General features: G+C 52.5%; 2 protein-coding genes across 2 annotated transcripts in view; one reads left to right on the top strand and one right to left on the bottom strand.

The window, feature by feature from the left end:
* Nucleotides 1-9,025, top strand: part of Adamts7 (ADAM metallopeptidase with thrombospondin type 1 motif 7) — a 45,037-nt gene extending 36,012 nt beyond the window's left edge. The window contains exons 15-24 of the mRNA XM_041677284.1: nt 128-372; nt 655-790; nt 1,137-1,263; nt 1,699-1,912; nt 2,193-3,569; nt 4,370-4,522; nt 4,885-5,058; nt 5,137-5,283; nt 6,093-6,255; nt 8,757-9,025. Of these exons, the coding sequence (XP_041533218.1) occupies nt 128-372; nt 655-790; nt 1,137-1,263; nt 1,699-1,912; nt 2,193-3,569; nt 4,370-4,522; nt 4,885-5,058; nt 5,137-5,283; nt 6,093-6,255; nt 8,757-8,914 (2,894 nt within the window). The 3' untranslated portion in view covers nt 8,915-9,025. The remainder of the gene's footprint in view (nt 1-127; nt 373-654; nt 791-1,136; nt 1,264-1,698; nt 1,913-2,192; nt 3,570-4,369; nt 4,523-4,884; nt 5,059-5,136; nt 5,284-6,092; nt 6,256-8,756) is intronic.
* Nucleotides 9,026-10,924: 1,899 nt separating this feature from the next.
* Nucleotides 10,925-21,634, bottom strand: part of Tbc1d2b (TBC1 domain family member 2B) — a 68,050-nt gene continuing 57,340 nt past the window's right edge. The window contains exons 11-13 of the mRNA XM_041677272.1: nt 18,620-18,805; nt 16,662-16,783; nt 10,925-14,056 (exon numbers count right to left, since the gene is read on the bottom strand). Coding sequence (XP_041533206.1) covers nt 13,861-14,056; nt 16,662-16,783; nt 18,620-18,805 — 504 coding nt within the window. The 3' untranslated portion in view covers nt 10,925-13,860. The remainder of the gene's footprint in view (nt 14,057-16,661; nt 16,784-18,619; nt 18,806-21,634) is intronic.

Below are 21,634 nucleotides of genomic sequence, written 5' to 3'. Positions count from 1 at the left end.
CTGATGATAGAGTCTTTGGCTTCATCAGCATAGACAAAAGGAAGCAAGAAGGTGGTGGGGGTAGCGGGGGAGGTAACAACTGACTGCTTGTTCCGGAACCCAAACGCTGTCCAACCCTTGCCAACAGGGTACGTGGATATAGGGCTGATCCCAGCCGGAGCCCGAGAGATCCTCATTGAGGAGGTAGCTGAGGCTGCCAACTTCCTGGCCCTGCGGAGTGAGGACCCAGATAAGTACTTCCTCAATGGTGGCTGGACCATCCAATGGAATGGGGACTATCAGGTGGCAGGCACTACCTTCACCTATGCGCGCACAGGCAACTGGGAGAACCTCACGTCCCCTGGCCCCACCAGTGAGCCTGTTTGGATCCAGGTACCTGCCTCTCAAGGCCAGGATGGGAGGACTAAAACGGGGTGGTCCGCCAGGTAGGATATACGGGGAAACCTTAGGGCTGTCATAGGCTATGGTTCTGGGTTGGGCTCAGCTGATGGGGTCTCTGAACCTCTCTGTCTCAGTTTTCCCATCTCTAGAGTAGGTCTCCAATACAGCTCAGTTTACAGAGGTGGCTGGGGATGACCCTAGGTGCAGGTGCTGGGCAGATGAGGAAGGGCCCCTGGGCTCATAGCCGCCCCCCCCCCCATTTGATTGTTCCAGCTGCTGTTCCAAGAGAGCAATCCTGGAGTACACTACAAGTATACCATCCACAGGGACAGCCATGATGAAGTCCAGTTACCTGAGTTCTCTTGGCACTACGGGCCCTGGAGCAAGTGCACCGTCACTTGTGGCACAGGTGAGACTCACACCTGATGAACCCTTCAAGCTTATGTGTGATCACATGTAACACTCACCCCAGGGCTTTGAAGTGGGTCTTGTTATTGATTTCCAGTTTATAGAGCTGAAAGTCTTAAGCCAAGAAGCAGTGGTGTGGGCCACCTAGCCCGCTGCCCCCTTTATTGCCTCCAAGTGTAGGGTGTCATGGAGGGAAGCCTGGGAGGGCACTGAGGTCAAGGAGGCCTGTCTTCACCCCGACAGAGGCAGCAGAACCCTGTTCTGTGAGGGTCTGGACAGAGAGGGTGTGTTTACGTCCTTTGGGATACCCTGGTGCCAGGCCCAGGCTGAATCGCCATGGCTTCCAGGTGTGCAGAGACAGAGCTTGTATTGCATGGAGAGGCAGGCGGGACTTGTGGATGAGGAACACTGCGAACATCTCAATCGGCCCGATGACCGCCAGAGGAAATGCAGTGAGGAGCCCTGTCCTGCCAGGTAAGCATGCTGTCCCCCACCAGACTTCTAATTCCCAGGCGTCCTGCTCTTTCCTCTGCATCGGGACCCTGGTACCTCTGGGGAAGAGAGCAAGTAGCTTGTGGCCTCTTCTCCCCAAGTCAGAGGCATCAATCCATGGACCTGGCTTGACCCTTGAGTGTCCTTGGGCAGCCAGTGCCAGCCTAGATGTTCTTGATCACTCCTCTTTGTGTCACGGGTTATCTTGTCCAGGTCCCTGGGGTGACGGTGGTGGGAGTGAAGAGGGCTCCGCTACTGGGTTTCAGGGGCGGAGCGCACCAACTTGGGGTTTGGCTCTTGGGGATTATTCTCCATTCAGCCCTGTCTGCACCCCGATGGCCTGAAGCCATGCTGTGGCCACCTTTGCTCATGATAGGGGCTAATATCACACTATCATCACTGTGTGCTCCTTGCCAGGTGGTGGGCAGGGGAGTGGCAGCTGTGTTCCAGATCCTGCGGACTTGGAGGTCTCTCTCGCCGGACCGTGCTCTGCATACGCAGTGTAGGGCTGGATGAGCAGCGAGCCCTGGAACCACTCGCCTGTGCGCATCTTCCTCGTCCCTTGGCTGAAACCCCATGCAACCATCATGTACCCTGTCCTTCCACCTGGGGTGTGGGCAACTGGTCTCAGGTAAGCGTACGGAGGAAGGGGAACCCGGATCTGGTACCACCATTACCTCAGAAAACCTGTACAGAATCCTTACTGCTTGTTACCTGGGGTGGGAGGCGGCTTGGAGCGTTCCTAGGACAACACCGTTTACAAAGCCGTAGGGACCAGGAATTCCCTGGCATGTTGACTATCATCTTGAACCTTAAAAGCATGGCCACAAAGGACTGACTATGATACCAGCAGTAGGCAGGTTCTGCCACCATGCCCCGGGTTTTCCCAGAAGCCCCATCCTCTTTTGCAGTGCTCTGTGACCTGTGGAGCTGGCATTCGGCAGCGGAGTGTCCTCTGCATCAATGATACCGATGTTCCCTGCCATGAAGCTGAGCGACCGGTGACCGAGGTCACCTGTCTTCTGCCTCCCTGCCCACGCCCCATGTACATGACGGGCACAGATGGCTCTGGCAGTGGCTCCTCCAGCCCTGAGCTCTTCAATGAGGTTGACTTCATCCCACACCGGCCGGCCCCACGCCCTTCACCGGCATCCTCACCCAAGCCAGTGAGCATCAGCAATGCTATTGATGAGGAGGACCTGGAACTGGATCCGCCTGGGCCTGTGTTCGTGGATGACTTCTATTACGACTACAATTTTATTAACTTCCATGAAGACCTGTCTTATGGATCCTTTGAAGAACCCCATCCAGACCCGGTTGATGCAGGGGGTTGGACAGCATCACCCTACATCAGATCCACTGAACCCACCTCAGATGCTCCATTGCCTACTGCAGGGACTCCTGGAGTTAAGGAAGAGGGGGTCCTGGGAGCTTGGTCCCCTAGCCCTTCACTCAGCCAGGCTAGCCATTCCCCACCTGTATTCTTAGAGCTGACCCCTGTGAACCCCTTGGCCAATTTCTTATCCGAGGAAGATATTCCCATGGAAGTCCCTGAAGTTGGGCTCCCCAGCTTGCCCTGGCCCCCTGCTTCAGCTGATGGCATGGTGACACCTGTTGCCCCTGGAAACCCTGATGAGTTACTAGTGAGAGAAGACAGGCAGGACCAGTCACCCACACCGTGGTCTAATAGGAACAAGGTTTCCAAAGATGAGGATACCTTGGGCCATACATCACCAGCTCTGCCCCATAGTCCTACCTCCACACAGCCCTCTTCATCCTACATCAGCACCAATCAAGCATCTCCTGGTCCTGATACGGTGGAAGAGTGGACAGAAGGGCCTGTGGCCTGGGACCCAGTGTCAGAGGGTGACCTGAAGCCTGTGCATGGTGAGCAGTGGCCCACTGTGGAGGTGGCTCCTCCTCTTCTTCCTTCCCTGGCCACTGTACCAAGCATCTGGGACAGGGACAGTCCCATGGAGCCAGGGACTCCTACCTTTTCAGCCCCAGAACTGGGCTCACAGAACTCAAAAACTCTGGCATTGCCGGGAACTTCCCTTTGGACAGCACCAACTGATCTAAGTAGCCCAGGACCAGGCCAGCCACAGCCCCCTAACCCTGAAGGGACCCTGAGCTCTGTGCTGCTGCCTAGACCAGTTCAGGAGACTTACACTAACAGTAGCAAGGACCCTGAGGTCTGGCCTTTGCAGCCCAGCCCAGTGGAGGATGTGTCCCCTACAGATCCACTGCCTGCCAAGAATGGCACTTGGCAAGTGGGCAGCTGGAGCCAGGTGAGTTGTGTGGTACCAGGGATGGTGGGGAGTTTGAGCAGGACCCTGGGACTCAGTTTTAAGCAGAGAAAGACCTAGCCGTGTTCATCTTGCCTCCCTTGGAGAATAGTATGTGGTTCCTGGGATGAACTCACTGACGGCCATGGTGGGCTGAGGCTCCACGAAGCAGAAAGAGTATTATTCCAACTGTCGTATAGCCTTGAGGCTAGTCCGTCCCACTGAACCTCAGTTTCCCAACTGTGAAGTGGAAGCGGAGTGAGGGGCCCCATCTGCTTGAGTTTTGAGTCCTTAGCGGGTCATTCCTAGGCCACATGGGCTTCAGAAACATCAGTAACTATGAATTCAGTGCAGCTGGGAGGAGTGTCCTTATACTAACCCGTCTGCACAGGAAATGGAGATCGCCCCTTAGCCAGCTGGAAAGGTACGGAAGGCCTCTTTCCATGGCTTCCAGACCCAGCACTGCCTAGGTTAGCTCCTCCAGAGGCTTCACCCTCCTTTGTTAGCGATCCCATAATGTTCTGAGTTGTATGGAAAAAAAGACAACCTGTGCCCCTTCTCTAGATTGTCATTGGAAGAGATCTTGTCGGGGAGATTTACTCATTTAGCTGCTTGAATTAGGGCTCAGAGTTCCCTGGTGAGGGAGAAGCCACAGAATGGCAGGATAGGTAGTGGGGCCTACAGGGCTCACCGGAGCAGGGCTAGTTAACTGCAGGTGACATTTGACTTTTGAGTCTCCTTGGGTTGTGGGGCTGGGAGGGTGAGGGTCTGCTGGGCTTACAGACATCCTCTGTGGCCCACAGTGTTCCACCACTTGTGGTCTGGGCGCCACCTGGAGGCTGGTGCGCTGCAGCTCTGGCCGCGATGAGGACTGCCTCCCTTCTAGCCGGCCCCAGCCGGCCCGCCATTGTCACCTGAGGCCCTGTGCTGCCTGGCGCACTGGTAACTGGAGTAAGGTGAGTGAGGAGGGAGCCTTGAGTCTCATGGCCTTCAGTCAGAGACCAGCAGGGCAGGGTGGGCGCCTGTCTGTCCTCATCTCTCTGGGAGCCCTTTATTCGGCATGACCTGGCCTGGCCCTGCTCATGCTGCCGTCCTTCCTCTGTATCCCCACCACACGCCAGCCATTGGACTTCTTTTTCACCAGCTCACCCTAATTCCCTCTGTCCTGTCCCCTGGGGCTGTCACCTAGTGTCGAAGTCTTCTGGGGGCTCTTTGGCCCAGACTGGAAGGTCTAACCCTGCTGTACCATAAACTTCACTGGGTCATATTGCGTGCATGGGTTTAGAGTGTGTCTACATGTGTGCTCCTTGGTCTCCAGTGCTCCCGCAATTGTGGCGGAGGCTCCTCCACAAGGGATGTCCAGTGTGTGGACACACGGGACCTCCGGCCACTGCGGCCCTTCCACTGCCAGCCTGGGCCTACGAAGCCACCCACCCGACAGCTCTGTGGGACCCAGCCCTGCCTCAGCTGGTACACCTCTTCCTGGAGAGAGGTGAGACCTGGGCCTGGGGGTAGGGACTAGGGACCCCCTCAGGCCCTGGCTCTTCCTAATACCTCCTTGTTCCTCCAGTGTTCCGAGGCCTGTGGTGGTGGTGAACAGCAGCGTCTGGTGACATGCCCAGAGCCAGGTCTCTGTGAGGAGTCGCTGAGACCCAACAGCACCAGGCCCTGCAACACCCACCCCTGCACACAGTGGGTGGTGGGGCCTTGGGGTCAGGTGAGCAGGATTCCTTGGCAGGTCGCCCCTGGTCCTTAGGCTTTGAAGGATGAGTGGTCGGGTGTGTGTTGTGTGCTGGTCTCTCTGGGGTCATTAAATATGCAGGAGTGACCAGATGAAGTCCTTGTACTGTGCCAGGGAAAATCAGATAGAGGCAAAAAGGCTGTGTGTGTGGAATCCTCTGAGGAGGAGACTTCAGACTGATACCTAAAGGAATGGGTGAAGATGAAGAGAGGGATGAAGAGACTAGCAAGTGCTGAGCCCTGAGGCAGGAATGAAGAGGGGTACTCAGCGGATGGCACAAAGACAAGGGTGGCAGGAGGGGAGCGGAGGGGCCTCCACAGGCCTGTTGGGAGCTGATTGGCTCAGGAACCTCAGTGATTCCTCCATCTACTGGTTGATGAATGACTGGGCAGAGCTTTTCTTCACCTTTAAAATGGGGGCAGCATAGAGGAGGGATGGAAGATTAGGGGAAGAACACGGAGCCTGTGTGGTGTCAGCATAGATTAAACCTGAGAACAGTCTAACTCAGGGTGGGAACGCTGGCTGAGCCCCTCTGCCTCTCCCTCTGCTGCTCGTGGCTCGCAGCACATCTTCTGTGTCTTCCGGGCACTGTGGTCTCACCCCAGTGTGCAAGGTGCGTTTCGCATTTCTTCTTACTCTCGTCTTGCCCTCGCTGCCAGGGCAGATGCCTCCCGTGACAGCGGGGTCAGAGATGGCTTCCTGGAGAGGGTGGTACTGTGCAGTGCTAGCCGGTCACTGACTATGATGGCTGGTGCTGGGGACATTCTGTCCTCTCTCCTGTGCAGTGCTCAGCCCCCTGTGGTGGTGGTGTTCAGCGGCGCCTGGTCAAATGCGTGAACACTCAGACGGGTTTGGCAGAGGAAGACAATGACCAGTGTGGCCATGAGGCCTGGCCTGAGAGCTCACGGCCATGTGCCACTGAGGACTGTGAGCTGGTTGAGCCACCACGTGAGTGTCTCCCTACCCCTGGGGATGGTGGGGCAGGGGAAGAAGGGTGGCTGGGAATTAGAGAATCATCCAGATGTCAGTCCCAGAACAGCTGCTGTTCTATTTACAGGTCCCTCAAACCACATGGTCACCTTAACTGGGAGGCCACAGGGCGCTAAGGTTCAAAACTGGGAATCAGCCAAGGGGAATCCCAGCCACTCAGGCATTCTGCAGGCAGCTTCTGTAGCCTTGGGGAGTTGAAGGAGTCCCCTGCTCTCTCAGTTGTGACAAGCTTTTCCCCCTTGGGGTCTTAGTTCCCAGAGTGAGGCGAGGATGCCCTTGGGCTCTGGGCACTGCCATTCCTAGGAGGATCACAGCCTACAGTGAGCAGCAGGGCCACAGGAAGGACTCCTTCCCAGGGTCCTGCCGCCACTGCCGCCTATGGGCTTCCTAGCCAGCTGCGCCACTGTGGAGCAAAGTCCTGAGCCAGAGGTGGCTCTGGAAATCACCTCCTTCCTGAGGCTCCAGATGTCCCCAGCCGTGCTGAACACAGAAAACAATGTGGCCCCTGAGTCATATCTGGGCATCCGTTCCCCAGCCATGTAGTCTTGGGCTCTATTTCCCTATCTGGATTGTCATTTCCTCATACAGCCCTTATTCTAGTACAGTGGGGTCTGAGGATAAGGGCTCAGTACGGCTAGTGCCCTTGCTTAGCACAGGCTAGACCACTTTACCCTCCTCCCGTTCAGCAGCCCTTACTGTCCACCACTGCAAAGGCAGGGAAGTCTGAGGCCACCTCTGTGTTGAGGGAACACAGGAACTTGGCACTTACCTACTGGGTTGCCGGACCTGTTACCAGGATAGTTTGTGGGTGTCAGCCCCAATCCGCCTCCCCCTGCTCTGCACAGCCTTCACTACCAGCAGCTGGCTCCTGGGGGTACTGGCTCAGGACCAGAGCGGCTGCTGCTGTACCATTCTGCCCTGAATCCCATTGCCTCAAGGTGCCAAGAAAATGCCAACCTGGGTTTCTCAAGCCATTCCCGCTTGTCTTGCTCTCCTTGCTTCCCCGCATCTATCTGAACCAATGAGACACTTCAGCACGGCTAAGCTGAGTGCTGTACCACAGTGCTTGCCCTCAGGACTGATGGTGCCTATGGCTCTTCTGTCTCTCACACCGAGCTCAGGGTTGGCAGAGTCAGGGGTAGCTATGATCCCAGGTGGTGCACCTAGACAGGGCAGGAACTGAAGCTCCACCAGAAATAGCCTGGCTTAGGAGGCTTGTGGCCTTGCAAGGTCTCCCAGGGGAATGGGGAGGGTGGTCTCAGCAGGGACTTAAGGAAATGACTAGGCTGTTCCCCAGGGCTCACCCACATGAAGAGTTTCATGGCCCCAGCGAAGGGAGCCCATCAGGGAAGACTCTTGGACCCCAAGCCCCTGGAGCTTCCAGGATGTTTTGATGACGTGTGCAGTTGTGGGACAGGACATTTGGAAATCCTGGAAACTCTAGGGTGTGCGATCACCGTGGCCAAGCCGCCGGCACGCCTAGTTAGTTACATGGCCTTCCCTGTGGAGGTGGGGCGTGCCACCAAGAGGAAACCTTCACCCGGTGGTTAGGCCTGCCCGAGGTCACCCAGGGGAACTGCTGGGCAGGCAGACAGAGTTTGGAGTTGCTGCCTTGTGCCCTCTGCCACACCTGGGGATGCCGTAGACTAGGGCTCCAGGTTGCCCGCCTGTTCCTCCTCCCCAGGGAGTCTGCGGAAGTAAGTGGGGTCTCAGGCAGCTGCTGCCTCAGCAGCAGCCACAACAGAGCAGTAGCACTGGGAGGGAGGCCAAGGGTCTGGAAGCAAGCCATTTCCCCAAATAGCTTTCCCAGGAGAGCCAGCCAGGCCTTAGCCGCTGACAGGGCTTGGAGAGTCGCCCTCTCCTGTGCTGTGTCACCAGGGGCCTGCACCCAGCCGCAGGTGCCTTTGTGGTCCTGGCCAGGCCCAGTTTTCTGGGCCATAACCCAGTGAAACGGGTGAGGATGAAGGGGGCCCACATGAGCCTGGGGGTGGGGCAGCATGGTGCAGTGGTGGCAGCAGAGGCACATGGGACTTAAGGATGCAGACTGACACAAGCGCGGGAGGTAAAGCTGTGGGCTCGGTCCTGTCAGGTACCATGACTGAACAAGGATGGAAAGTGCTGGAAGGCTTGCAGCACTGCTGGCTAGGCTCTTGGGCATCTCATGGCCTCCTGAGGTGGTCAACGATGGGGTCTCAGAATCTTTCTTCCAGAAAGTTAAGTCAACGGTGTCAGTAGTTCAAGGGCAGATGAGTCAGGGACAACAGCTAAGGACTTGGGGTTCTGATTCTGGGGTCCTCCTTCAGAAACGGGGTCTCTTCCTGGCTCTGAAGTCTTCTTAAGAATACTGGGTGAGGTAAGGGGTCTTTCAATCCACTTACTGGATGATGAAGTGTGGTTCTCGGTGCCACGCCCACCGATTCTAACCATCCTACTCTCTTCTTATCTCTTCCCATTCCTAGGTTGTGAACGGGATCGCCTGTCTTTCAGTTTTTGTGAGACACTGCGCCTACTGGGCCGCTGCCAGCTACCCACCATCCGTGCTCAGTGCTGCCGCTCATGCCCCCCGCTCAGCCGTGGTGTCCCTTCCCGAGGTCACCAGCGGGTGGCTAGACGCTGAACAGAGGCCTGGCCTCCACCAATGCACACACAAACTGACCCATGACACACAGACCTCAGTGCCCCACCACAGGCTGCGGTGGAGCCCTGCTCCTCGTGCCCTAATGGTGCTAACCCCATCCCTGTGCAATGGCAGGCTGGGGACCTCTCTTCCTCTCAGAAAAAGTATTTTTTTATTCTGTTTGCACATTTGTTACTGTTTTACATAAATGAGTATCTACCCTTTCAAAGCAGCTTGGCCTTGTCTTGGGTTTAGAGACTCTCCAATATGACCCCCTACCTACCCACCTACCTACCTATCAAATGGCTATGACCCTGTTCCTTGTTAAGGCCTGGAGAGACAGCAGCGTCTCTGTTCCTGTGGGGGCAGATCAGCATGGGCAGCACCGAGGCCACCCAGAGATGCCTGATGCAGACATGGAAGATCCTGAAGTGGGTAGAGATGGCTTCGAGGGAAGGCGTATCTACAGAGGGTTACACAGCGGGAATGGGAGGGTCTTCTTTGTAGGGGGTTCAGGTTGTCAGCCGCCTAGGGAATCCTGTTCACTTTCCCACTCATTCCACACCCCTGCCCGCTACCTTCCATTAGGGGTGGAGCCACATGCCCTCATGCAGCTGAGGCTGTCTTGTCTCCCACAAGGGCTCCCTGTGGCATGACAGTAGGTACATGTGATCTGCTACGTGGGAGCAGCTGGGCATGCAGGTACTTTGAAGAAGGTTCTGTTTTACTCTTCCTTCTGGCTGTGAGTCATCCTTTGGATGTCTTGTGGAAGGTATTATGCCCCTCCTCCAAGTCTGAAGCCTGGGGTTCTAGAGGACGACACTGGTCACGGTTTATTCTCCAGAGTGAGGTGTATATGGAAACACGAAGGAATCTGATCACTGAGAATGTGGGTACACTGGAAGTCACTTCTTGAGACTGGGAAATGGGATCAGAGGATGGAGTCAGTCAGCACTGTGCCTGTCCCAGGATGTGCTCTACCTAGGAGTGGGGAGGGTGGATCAGGGGCTGTTCTTCTCAGGAGTAAAGGTTTTTGTCTAGCTCCAGGTTCCCTATTCTCGCACCATCTCATCAAACATTAGCAGGTGACGTTCACAGTGGAAGGAAGTGACTAGGAGGTACAGGCACAGTATAGCTCCGGAGCCCCTACCTCCTCTTCTGGGCTCCAGGCAGGCCTATATGTGGCTTGGTCAAGTACAGACAGTTGATCAGGTTACTCAGAAAAGCAAGTCACTGGTTGCGTGTGTGCATCCCAACACTTCCATGCTCAGGGTGGAGAAGATTTGCTTCCTGTCTATGTCTGCAGCTGCCCTGTGGGCCCCAAAAGGCCCTGGAGACCCACGCTCTGAGTAATGGCTTCCTACAACTTTGCCCAATCCACTCCCATGGCAGCTCCTCACTAAGACAGGAACAGAGCCGTTTCCTTGCTCCAGACCCACACACATCAGGGACTGGCACTGTGGCAGAGACCTGGGTTCCTGACCCAGCTTTGGCCTTGCTGAATAAACCCATGTCTCCCTAAGAGTAGCCGTTTACCAGGTCCAGGCCTGCACTGAGGAGCCCTGCCCCCACCTCCCGTGTGGAAAGACATTTGGTCCTAATCATTCTTGTTTTTCCAGAGATGGCTGGGGGAGTCCCCAGTGGCAGCTGGGCCTGAGCTGTCTGCCCAGACAGGAGGCAAACAAACGATGACTCAGGCTGGGCACGCACAGCTGGTACAGGAGGGTACCTGTCTCCCAAGGGGAGAGGTGGGGTGGCAAGGACTGTTCCAGACACAGGCAGCATCTCACTTTATGGCTCTGACCTCTGCCCTCAGCCCTTGGTCACAGTTCAGCCATGACACTCAGGCCTACCAGTGCTGAGAAAGGCATCCTGTTCCTCCTATCCCAGTGGAACACAAGACTCAGCAGGCTGGCAGACTGGATGCCAACCCCGCAACGCACACCCCATGCTCCAAGACCATGCAGAGGCTTCCATCACAAATGACTACAGCTACCTTTCCAGGCAGGATGTAATACAAATTAGTTTATTTCTCCCTTTATGAGTCTAACATTTAACTCAAAGATGAGCATAAAAGCTGCTGTGATACAAAAAGACAGTCGCTTGATGGTGTGCCCTCAAGTCCTCCAGCTGCCCACAGAAGAACCTCAGGCACTGGGCTTGCATCCAGCCTCTATCTTCAAGGACTTCCCTGAACAGGCCCACCCAGAGGTGGGTGGATCAGGAAGACAGCACTGTACAGAGAGTGAGAGGGGCTGTGCAGTAACAGATAACAAAACCTGACTGGGTGCCTAACTGCCTGTAACTAACTGCCTGTATCAACAGAGCACAGCTGACACCAGAGGCTACCTGGGTAAGCAGAAGTGAGGAATGGACAAGGCAAAGGGGAGAAGGTGGAACAGGAGGGAACTGCAGTTTGGGATGTTCAGGTCGATATAAATACATACAAGGGAGCTGTGCACACAAAATAGAACTTGTTATATAAAAGTCTTACAGAATCTAGAAAAACCTTAATAAAATAGTCTATAAAAATATAAAATGTAGTGAAAATATAAAAGTATTAACAGTTGAACTATTGGTAAATCCCACCAGAGGGGGCTCTGAGGGCAGGGAGCTCCCTGCACCATGGCACGTGCATTTGGACCCATATGCTGGAGGCTATGCTTTGGGTTTCTCAGCCCACAAGGTTCACCAGGAAGGAGGCACGTGTTGCATGCTGGGTAAAGGTTCAAATGAACGGCACCACAAGGCAGCCGCTGATGTTAGGGGTACCTGGCTGGTGGCTGGTTTAAGTCTGGAACCTCAGGGCACTGGAGGGTAAAGAGAGGTCTCAGTGATGAGGGAATGGGAGGTGATGACTCCAATCACTGGCTTTATGCCTCTGTGAGGAGCCTGTGTCATTCTGTCCCCAAACTGGAATGAAGGCAACCATGCCCTCTCAGCTCTGCAGGGAGGAGAGTCTGAGACCTTTTGAGACTTTACCTGGCCACTGAAACTGCTTGGAAAACTAATGCTGTCTCTCAGGGGATGGTAGAAGAGCATACTGGGGATTTTTTTTCCCTTTTGCATTGCTGGGATGGAACCCAGGCCATGACAGGTCACATATTCTACCACTAGGCCACGTCTCCAGAATCACCAGATACTTTCAAGATGCCTCTACTGGGCACACACTGCTAAAAGAGAATTTATGTCAAATACATTTTTGGACTGAACTGACTGCTTTCAGTGGGGAACTGACATGGCAACTGAGATCAGGCATCTGGAGCTGAGCCACGGGGCTCCAACCCCACCCTACTGCACCGCCTTAGCAGCTGTCCCCAAGGCTGACAGCCATCATTTCATAGGGGGTGGGCTTTCTTCCGGCATTTGGTTTCAGGGAGGCCCCGAGAATAGCAGTGAGACCATTGTCCAATTCAGACAGCTCCCTGAAGAAGCCAGGCCTCAAACCACCATCCTAAAGTCACAATGATGAGACTTCATACCTTAAATGAGACACAGGCTAGTGACTAAATATAGAGACCAGCTCCTTTTACACGGTAATAAAAAAAGCAACTTTTAGAGAAGCTGAGCACAGTCTAGATGCTGGAAAAGCGACTCAGCCATTCAAGTGCTAAAAAGTAGATAGCAAAAACAGGAAAACCAGTCCTGGAAAAAGCACTTCTTACAACTGCCTTGCTCCAGTTCTTAGTCTCACTGTTTATACTAGCTAAGGATTGTTTCCTATTTGTTTTCCAGGTAGTGTAAGATAGTCCATTTAAGGCTGTTTCCCTTGTGTTCCAATAATACTGTGTTAGAAAATGCTTTCGCATGACAGCCACCCATCGGGGATGCTTAGGTTGAGCAAAAATAACCTCCCTTGTTCAGACCCTTTCTAAGCTTCAAGAAGGAAGTGTTCCAAGTGCCCAGAATATGCTATGCCAGAGGCCACAGTGACCCCAGCTCCCTGCTGGGGACAAGGATGATCCAGGCAACATAAAGAGCTCATTACTCTTGTCCTCCGGCAAAGATGCTTCCGGGGCTAGGAGGCTGGCAGTCAGCCTCACTCCCCACCCAGTCGCTGGACATGATATCAGAGCCTTGGCCACTGCCATAAACAGGAGTCCGCAAGCCACAGCTCTGCCACATCTGAAAGTTTTTCCCATATTCCTTCACACAGAGGTGGGCCTACTACAAGGTTCATTTGGAACCCCAATCCAGTCACACTTAGAGAATGGCACCTCCAAGTCATCCACAGCTAGAAGAGATTTCCATAGCAGCTGCTGGAGGTGTGTCAATCCCCTGCAAGTCAGGATAGAGCAACGCTGGCAAAACAGCTGGCGATGAGAACGGTGGGGCTAGCTGCAGGGCAGGGTGAGTGCTACAGGCTATGTATGAGAGCAAAGGCTAGTCCAGATGGGGCTGTGGCTGGCAGTGTGAAGCCACCAGCAGAGGGCTCCCACGCCCTCTAGGAAGGCTGCTTCTGAATAAGAGTTGTGCTTGGTTTTTTAAGAGGTCCCTCTCCTTATGATGACCTTTTCCCCTGGAAGCAGCCACGCTGAAGCCCTGTAGGCATTTCTCCACAGTGCTGTCCAGGAATAAAAAGAAAGAGCACAGGGAGACGTGGAGCATAGTAAATTTTGCAGGGTGAAGCACTCACACAACTGGAAGATGCTGTAAACAGGCCCTTGGGAACAGTCAACTGGCGAGTCACCAGTCAGGCAGCAAGCATGGCAGTGATATATGTGACTGAATGCTGTGGCGTAGAAATGGCTCTAAAGCCATCAGACCTCTGCTCCCAAATGAGAGATGAGAAAGTGCAGCTTAGTTTTGGACATCTGCCCAGCAGATACCCAGTGGCCCCAGATGTTACATTCTGGCAGCTGAATGAACAGGGACATGCCTGGAGTTCTCTTTGCTACTTTTGGTTATAAAGGCAAGAAGAGCAGCATCCTAGGGTGGAGGTCCATTCAAGTGTCTTCCTCTTCATCGCTAACCAGCTCGCCTTTGTCTGGGCTAGTGTCCCGCTCACGCAGGAAATCCTCTCGGATGGCCTCCAGCTCTGTCAGCTCCAGCCGGACCTTCTCCAAGTGGTAGGCTCGCCGGTTCCGAATCTGGCGCAGGGGGAAGGGGTTCAGATCCCCAAAGGAGATGCTGATTAGCTTCCTGGTGGGACAAAGGGCAGAGGCATCAGGAGAGCACTGACTGGAGACCAGGAAAGGGAGCAAGAGACATGTACCATGCAGAGAGTCTGATGGGAATGCCATCCTGGGAGCCCAGGCCTATCTTATGCAGAGAGGCAAGAAGGTGCAGTGGCTAAGGGGACGACCCTAAACTCAGAATTGTTTTTGGCCTGATTCTTCATCTGCACACTGGGAATAAGAGAGGTGTCAGCCCATATGGTTCCCACATGGAGGCACTAATACCTGGTGCTCACCTGGAGGCAGCAGGTGTCAATGAGTATGACTCTTCAGGACCAGTGTTAGGCAGGGCATATTAAGTGCTTAGGAAAATTGTCCTGACACCAATGGATTAGGAATGATAATGACATCAGACCCTGTCTGCAGTGTGACACAGTTCAAAGAGGCACAGACAGTTTGTCAAGGAACCAACTAAAAACATGTCTTAAGTTTGTTACGTTAGCCACTGGTCAGTGTTTACTGAAGACAGAGCTAAGGACCATCTGGATGCCTGGCTTTGCTTTCCAGAACTCATGGGTCAGGTGCACTGCTTTGACTCTGCCAGACGCATGGCATGGCTTTGCTTCCTGACAGCAGGAGCTCATTCCCTTGTTGGCCATGGGCCCTATAAACTTGCAGCAACAGCATGTTGCCAGGACTTCCCCCGTTTCAAACCATTTGTTCTTCTGTTCTTTAGCTCTGTGAGCTACAGTTAGCATAGGTGTACAGAGGATATGCAAGGCGCCATGATTTTTCCTTTTTAAATTTAACCACCTTCTCTGGCAAGGGAGTGAAAAGGCTAGACTGGCCGGCTCTCTACACAGGCCAAGTTCCCCATGTGTTTTAGGACAGGCAATCACCAGAGGTTAAGGCAGACCTAACCATGCCCAGCTCTGTGATTTGGCTGGGGCGCATCACTGAGACTGGGAGCCAGGAGCCCACCACTGTCCTTCCTCTTATGCAAACTACAGGCACCATAAACCAGAACATTCATTCTTTACTATAGAAAGTGGAAAAGGGGTTGCTAAATTATTAATTTACTCCTCTAGCTGGAAAGAGCCAACTGCGGCAGGGTCCAGGCTGCAATCCTAGGGAACTCAGATACTGCCCTTGAATGCTCAGCCTCTCATGGACTCCAGAAGTCCTGCCACAGACACCAACCAGTCCCATCTTGCATCATCCAAAGTCTCCTGAATGCACCTGGTGATAGAAGTCCCTGTCCCTCTTTGTAATACCTATCAACTCTGCAAAACGGCCTCTCCTCAGACCACCAACACGGGCAGCTCCTTAAAATACTGGAACTTCAGTGTGGAGGTGGAGTCAAGGCACCTGCAGTCTCAGCAGCCTTGCTGGGGGTGGGGAGGTGCAGGAGAGAGGCCACTGGAACTGAGGCACACATTGAGAGCTTAGTCCAGTGACCTTGCCTTTATATAGCAAAGGGAAACTGTTTCAAGAGCCATTCACAAGGTGGCGCTGTAGGATCAGACAAGATGGGAGTGCCCACTTCTATCTATGGTGACAGGAAGTAGAGGGGGATTCATCTCCAGGAAGTCCTGACATTCCCCTTAAGACTGTTGGGGTGAGGCAGAATCTGTCTCTGGAACCAAAATACTCTCAACAGTGTCAGCTGTCATGTGGGAATTCATTGATCATTCTTAATCTTGACCAACGTGAGATGAACAAAATCCTCATTCTGAACTTTTCACCCATCTTTCACAGCAAGCACTCTCGGATACCCTTCCCACTGGGCACAAATCGGGTTATTTTTAGTGTTAGTACTAAGCCTGAAACTATCTTCTAAAGACAGAGACGACCTCCCAGAGGCCTGGTGTGGCTTCTGCCAACCACCCCAGCTGCCAGAGCAAACACCAATTGTGGCCTAGGAAAATGGCAGCCCAAACAGGAAATAACTATGTGGCTTGAGGTGTGTGTATGTGTGTGTAGGGAAATTATTCATGAATATTCCAGCTGTCCACGCTAGAAACCTAGGGTCCTTCCAAGTTCAAATCCCAAGTGTCTTCAATCTGTCCCACTTTTCTCCACCTCTCAGGACTCCTTTTTCCAGACTACCACCTCCTTTCCTGGTCCTTCTCCTGGGGCCAGTCCTGCCCTAATCTTCTCCTGCCTTTAGTAACTTTCTAATATGTCTAGAATGAAGCTCAAAGTCCCAAGCATAGCCTACAAGAGCCGGGTTAGGCTGTAGCCATGAGCCCCAGCACCCTGGCACGAGCTGAGTGGCCCCTCCCACTGTCTCTAAGTACACTTGTTCCCATGTCTGTGCTGGAAGCACAACTCTTGCTATTTCCCCCTAGCCTTGTTCTCTTCCAGCCTGGCTTCATCACTACACGGTCCAAGGGAGGATTCCTCCGCTGGGAGCTGTTTTTATCTACCATCCCATTCCTGGACAGATTACGTCCTATCACAGAGACAGAAATGCTTTAGGCATGGAACCACTGCTTTTAGTTACTGGGATTTATTTACTGAATAAAGAACAAAACCATATTCATCCCTATCTTCCCGACTGACTGGAAGGCCACAGCCCTTCTCATTTTTCTGGAGAGCTCTGAGTCTGAGGACTCCTGACGACTCACCTGGCATCAAGGATGGTCCGAGTGAAGTAACGGAGATATTTGAATATGGACATGGAGTCTTGCAATTTCAGGATCTCCTCTTCTTTGTATTTAAAAAGTGCCAGGGCGAAACGGAAAATAACCTACGGGAAAGCCAGGGAAACTGTAACTGAAGACACACACGATAGGAGTCCAGGCATGAGACTGGGGGCAGGAGCTAGGGGCAGGCTGGAGCAAGTATCCCAAGGGCCCTGCCCTCAGGCAAACACCTGAATTCAGGGTTGACTTCCAGGATTGGACAAAGCCCTTCGGTACAGAAAAACAAATACTTGTGGTTTCCAACAGTTCAGCCCAATTCAGAAACAAAACATTCCTAAGAGTGAGGAGCCCTATGTGGAATCCTTGCGCCTTTGGCTAACCTTTGCATTCGGCAAAGAATACTAACCTAGGAGCCAGTTTTCCCTAAGATCAAAACCCAGGCTTTTTTGACTGAAAAAGTGAAGCTGCAACTCCAGAGGCAGGCACAGTCTTGGCTCAGGGGTCTGATTGACTCTTCAATGCAGTGAAATAATCAGTCGATTTCGCTGATTTGTTTTTGGGGTACTCTGAGCCAGGCTGGGGAGAATGAACTGGTGGTCTTACAAGTCTAGGCAGCTTTGGAACAAACTGCTTTTCCACATCTAAGAGTCCCGACTAGCCTACGCCAGCCTACACTGTATTGAACTTAGAAAGTGATATTTACAGGGTCAAATTGTTCATGATTCTCTTCAGATACTCATTTATAGCCCAAGAGGAACAGTGTTGATGATCCTAGCTGAGAATTCTTCATATTAATGACAAATTAAGACTATAAAAATGGTAGCAATCTATGCTGGACACTGAATCTCCATACGGGATAATACACACACCTATACCTTGGGAGTGTATAGCCCTGGCTATCCAGGAACTTGCTCTGTAGATCAGGTTAGCCTCTAACTCACAGAGACCCACCTGCCTCTGCCTCCTGAGTGCTGGGATTAAAGGCGTGTGCCACCACCACTCAGTCCTCATAAGGCCCCTTTGAGGGGCAACCTGGTGCTACCCCAACACTACTGGTGGACTAACCTTGGATCCTGCAATTCTCGGCTAAATCTATAATGCACATGCCTTTGTGTGGAAAGATGAAAGTCACAGGAGAGCTGGGTGCATCTTGTTCTGAAGTGGCAAGAGATTGAAATCAATCAAAGCGGCCACCATCAGGGGCTGCTATGTACATTTCTGACTCCTGTACAAGGGAATGCCATCATGTTACAACATGATGTAGCAAGGTCCTGTATGTGCTGGTACAGAACTAGCTCCAAGATACAGTAAGTTAAAACAGCATCCTTCAGACAGGCTTAAGAAACACAGACGAGAATACAAAAATTGAGAAGAAAACAACAGAAAATAGGGAAAGAGATTGCTTTCCTACTATATATCCTTAGTTATGTTTTGCTTTTATTTTTACTTAATCAAAATTATTTATTTATTTGGTGTGTGTTTATGTGTGTGGGCACATGCTTGTGTCTAGAGGTCAGAGGAAAACTTGTAGAAGCTGGCTCTCTCCTGCCACCACGTAATTCCAGGAATTACACTCAGGCTGTGAGGTTGTTGTGCTGTCCCATCAGCCTTTTATTTATCTATGTTTGGTGTATTGTGGAGTGGTGTGTGGGGTGAGAGGAAGATGGACTGAACCCAGAGGCCTCATATGAGCAAAGCTAGTGCTGGAGCACTGAACTACCGAGCGTTTTGCTAGTTATTCTGAGACAGGATGTCCCTACGAGTGACTGTGCTCAGCTTCACACTGAGGTTTTTGATGGATGAGCAGTAACTGCTGTTTCCCAAGGCTTGCAGGAGCAATCACACTGGGAACTTTGGGGCTGTGGTAACTTCCTAAGTTCCAGGTGAACCAGCCATTGATGACATGGTCAAGCATATATAACTGGAGAGAGTACACTCACCTTTGGTCCCTCATAAAGGAAAGAGTCCCATATTTTAAAAAGGACATCGCTGACAACACTGTCCACAAATACCACCAGGAACCAGTTGAAGGTGATGAGGGTGTAGTCCACTTTGTACTGTTCAAAGTGGGTGTGCAACCGAGGCAGCTTCTCACTCATGAGGTCTCTGAACACGCGCTGATCTACCTGGAGAGGGAACAGAGGTGAGAAAGATCTGGGCTCTGCAAACCAGAACAGCTGCTCCACCTGAGAACAGAGCGTGGAACTCATGGGGACATACAACAACACAGCTGTTTCAGATGTTCATGGGAACACACAGAGCCAGGCTGCTCTGTGGTCCGGGGCAGCTGAGCACAAAAGCTGCAGGGCCCTACATGGCACTCTCCTCAGGGGACGGGGAGAAAGGAGCAGTCTGTAGCCTAAAAACAGCTCCCATACTCAACATCTCAGCTGAATACAGGCAGTCTTAGATGGGTGCATGAGAAAAGGTGAGTCACTGAACAAGAAATACACCGTGACTATCCACATCCATGCAATGAACACGCTTAACATGGCAGGGTGGGTAGAAAGAACATCAGCATCAAAATCAAAGGTATAAACTGCTAAAATGAACCTAATTTTCTGGAATAATAAAAAAAAAAAGTGCACATAAAAAGCTGTAGAGCCCACCTCACCTTTCACCCATGTCTGCCTGCCCTGTCAAACATCAATATTCTCAAAACCATTTCAAAAACTGCCAAACTATCCCACACTCCCACAAGTTGCCTAAGAGGTCAAGCTGGGGCTGATGTACATTCAGCAGGAAGCATTGCTCCCCTGCCCCAGGAGCACCATTCTTGACAGTCAGATCACACACTTTATCCTTCAACAATCAAACAATGACAAATTTGCCAGCACTTCTAGACCCTGGCATGGAAGAAGCTGGAAAGTAACAAGACTGATGGGCATCTGAGTATGAGACCAAGTGATGACACAGGATTTGTTCTGTCTGGGTGGGGGTCAGCTGAAGATGTCTGTAAGTGCAGGACAGCCATCTGACACTGAAGCGGGAGGGAAGAGAAGTGTACACATCTCTGCTTCCAACAGGATGGCAGACTGTGCCTTCTTGAGGCTGTCCAGGGGTTGGCAGAGGGCTGGGCATCAAGCAGGCTGCCAGGAAGTGCTTGCTGAGGCCTCTGTTTTAGCCTTCCTCCACTGAACACTGGAGGACATGGGATAAGTATGTCATTCATCGGTGTCTGCAGTGCCTGGTGAGGTCCTGGCACACAACATGCATTTCAAGGACGGCAAGAAAGGGAAACCTGGCCAGCAGTGGGGTCACAGCAGCAGCGGGCAGCGGGCTTGGGGCTCTGGCCAGCACTGGCACTGACGGCACACTCACTTGAAGAGCAGCCTGAACATAATAGTTGGGGACATCTGAGAGAAGAAAAGGCACCGATATCAGGGAAAAAAGCATCTGAGGACACCCCACCCAGAGTGGTAGGGACAGCAACGCTTCATCTTTTCTATTTCAAAACACTGGGGCACCTGAGGCTCTAAATTTGAGCTGACAGGGCTGTTTTCAGGTGCTCTGATTACACAAGCACTAGCCGCTCATTTTTAAAACCCCACCTGACTGATACTACTGCCTCATCCCCTTGTCCACGTCCTAGTTCACAAACTCATGTTGAGGGAAACAGCTCACAGGTAATCAGCAGGCGAAGGGACTGCAAGGCGAACAGGCAAGCTTCTCTAGTGTCCATGACATCAGTGCATCTGGGACAGGGACCTGGACTTGCAGCTGTGGGAAGGTCGGAGCTCAGCTTCTCACCAACTTCCAGTGGCAATGTGGAAGGAGCGCATAAGCTTAGGTGTGGGTGGGGCTACAAGGACCAAGTCCAGCCCTCAGCTCAGTCCCACAGCAACTGCACCTTTTTTGTTTCTATTTATCCATTTATTTTTTTATTTTAAATATTCATTTTTTGGGGGTGTGTACATGTACATGGTATGGAAATGAGAACATGAAGGAATTTGTTCTCTCCTTTCACCATGTAGGTTCTAGAGATTAAACTTAGATCATCAAGCTTGTTGGCCCAAGGGAATTAACTGGCCTACCTAGTTCAATGTCTTTGACTTTCCTTTTCTCCTGAGCCTAATGGGGGACAATAAGGTTGCTACATGGTATGACTTGACAGTGAAACTGGTAGTAATAAGGTCAGGCTCACTGAATACATATCTTTGGATGGTGCTGGACATCCTAAGATAACAGAGGTGTGGTCTGGATGGTACCACTGATTAGCTGGAGAATGAGGAGAATGAGCAGGCAGGCAAGAGTTAATCTAGCTGGGTAACAGCCATCATGGGGTGGCGTGAACTGAAGCACCCCTATAACTGCCCTGGGAATGCAGGATGGCAGTGTAAAAGGGAGGGTGTATGCTGCGACTTCTAGATGCAGGGATGTGTTCTTGAAGGAAAGCAAGGACGGGCTGTGTCAACAGGTATGCCAGGCTTGCGTGAACCTGGAGAGGCAGCTGTGGAGCAGCAATAGCTATGGTTGAGACAGGAAGAGCCGGAGAACAAGGTAGCCAGGAAACAGAGAAAACGGCCAGGACAGCAGAGACATTGGGGGGCACTAGGGTAGTCCTGGTCCCCAGAGAAGTGCCCAAGGCAAGACCAGGTGGAGACAGATGATCTGGCCTCTTTCAGGCCATGTCACCCTCCTCTGGTCTCTGATGTCATCATCCAGGTGTGAAGGGAACGCGTACCAGATCCTCTGATGGGGGAGGTCACTGACAATCCTACTGCAGCTCTTTAAACTAGGGTATGGCAGGGTAGGGCACCTTTAACAGTTAAGGCTCCTCCAGCTTCCTCAGCAGTCCTTCGCCCCCCACATCTCCTCCAGCCTGGTCCCTGCGTTCTGGAAGAACTGATTAAACATACCAGCATCTCTCCTGCCCCCATATCTTTGGTCTATGACAGACTGCCAGGGAGGGCGGTCTCTCTGAGGTGATCAGAGAGTGGAAGGAGCTGACCTAT

Source organism: Microtus oregoni, unplaced genomic scaffold, assembly GCF_018167655.1.
Source record: "Microtus oregoni isolate MIOR12 unplaced genomic scaffold, Mior012 000028F_ref0000031, whole genome shotgun sequence".
Lineage (NCBI taxonomy): Eukaryota > Metazoa > Chordata > Mammalia > Rodentia > Cricetidae > Microtus > Microtus oregoni.
Note: the sequence above shows the minus strand (reverse complement) of the source record. Positions and strands in the feature narration are given on the sequence as shown.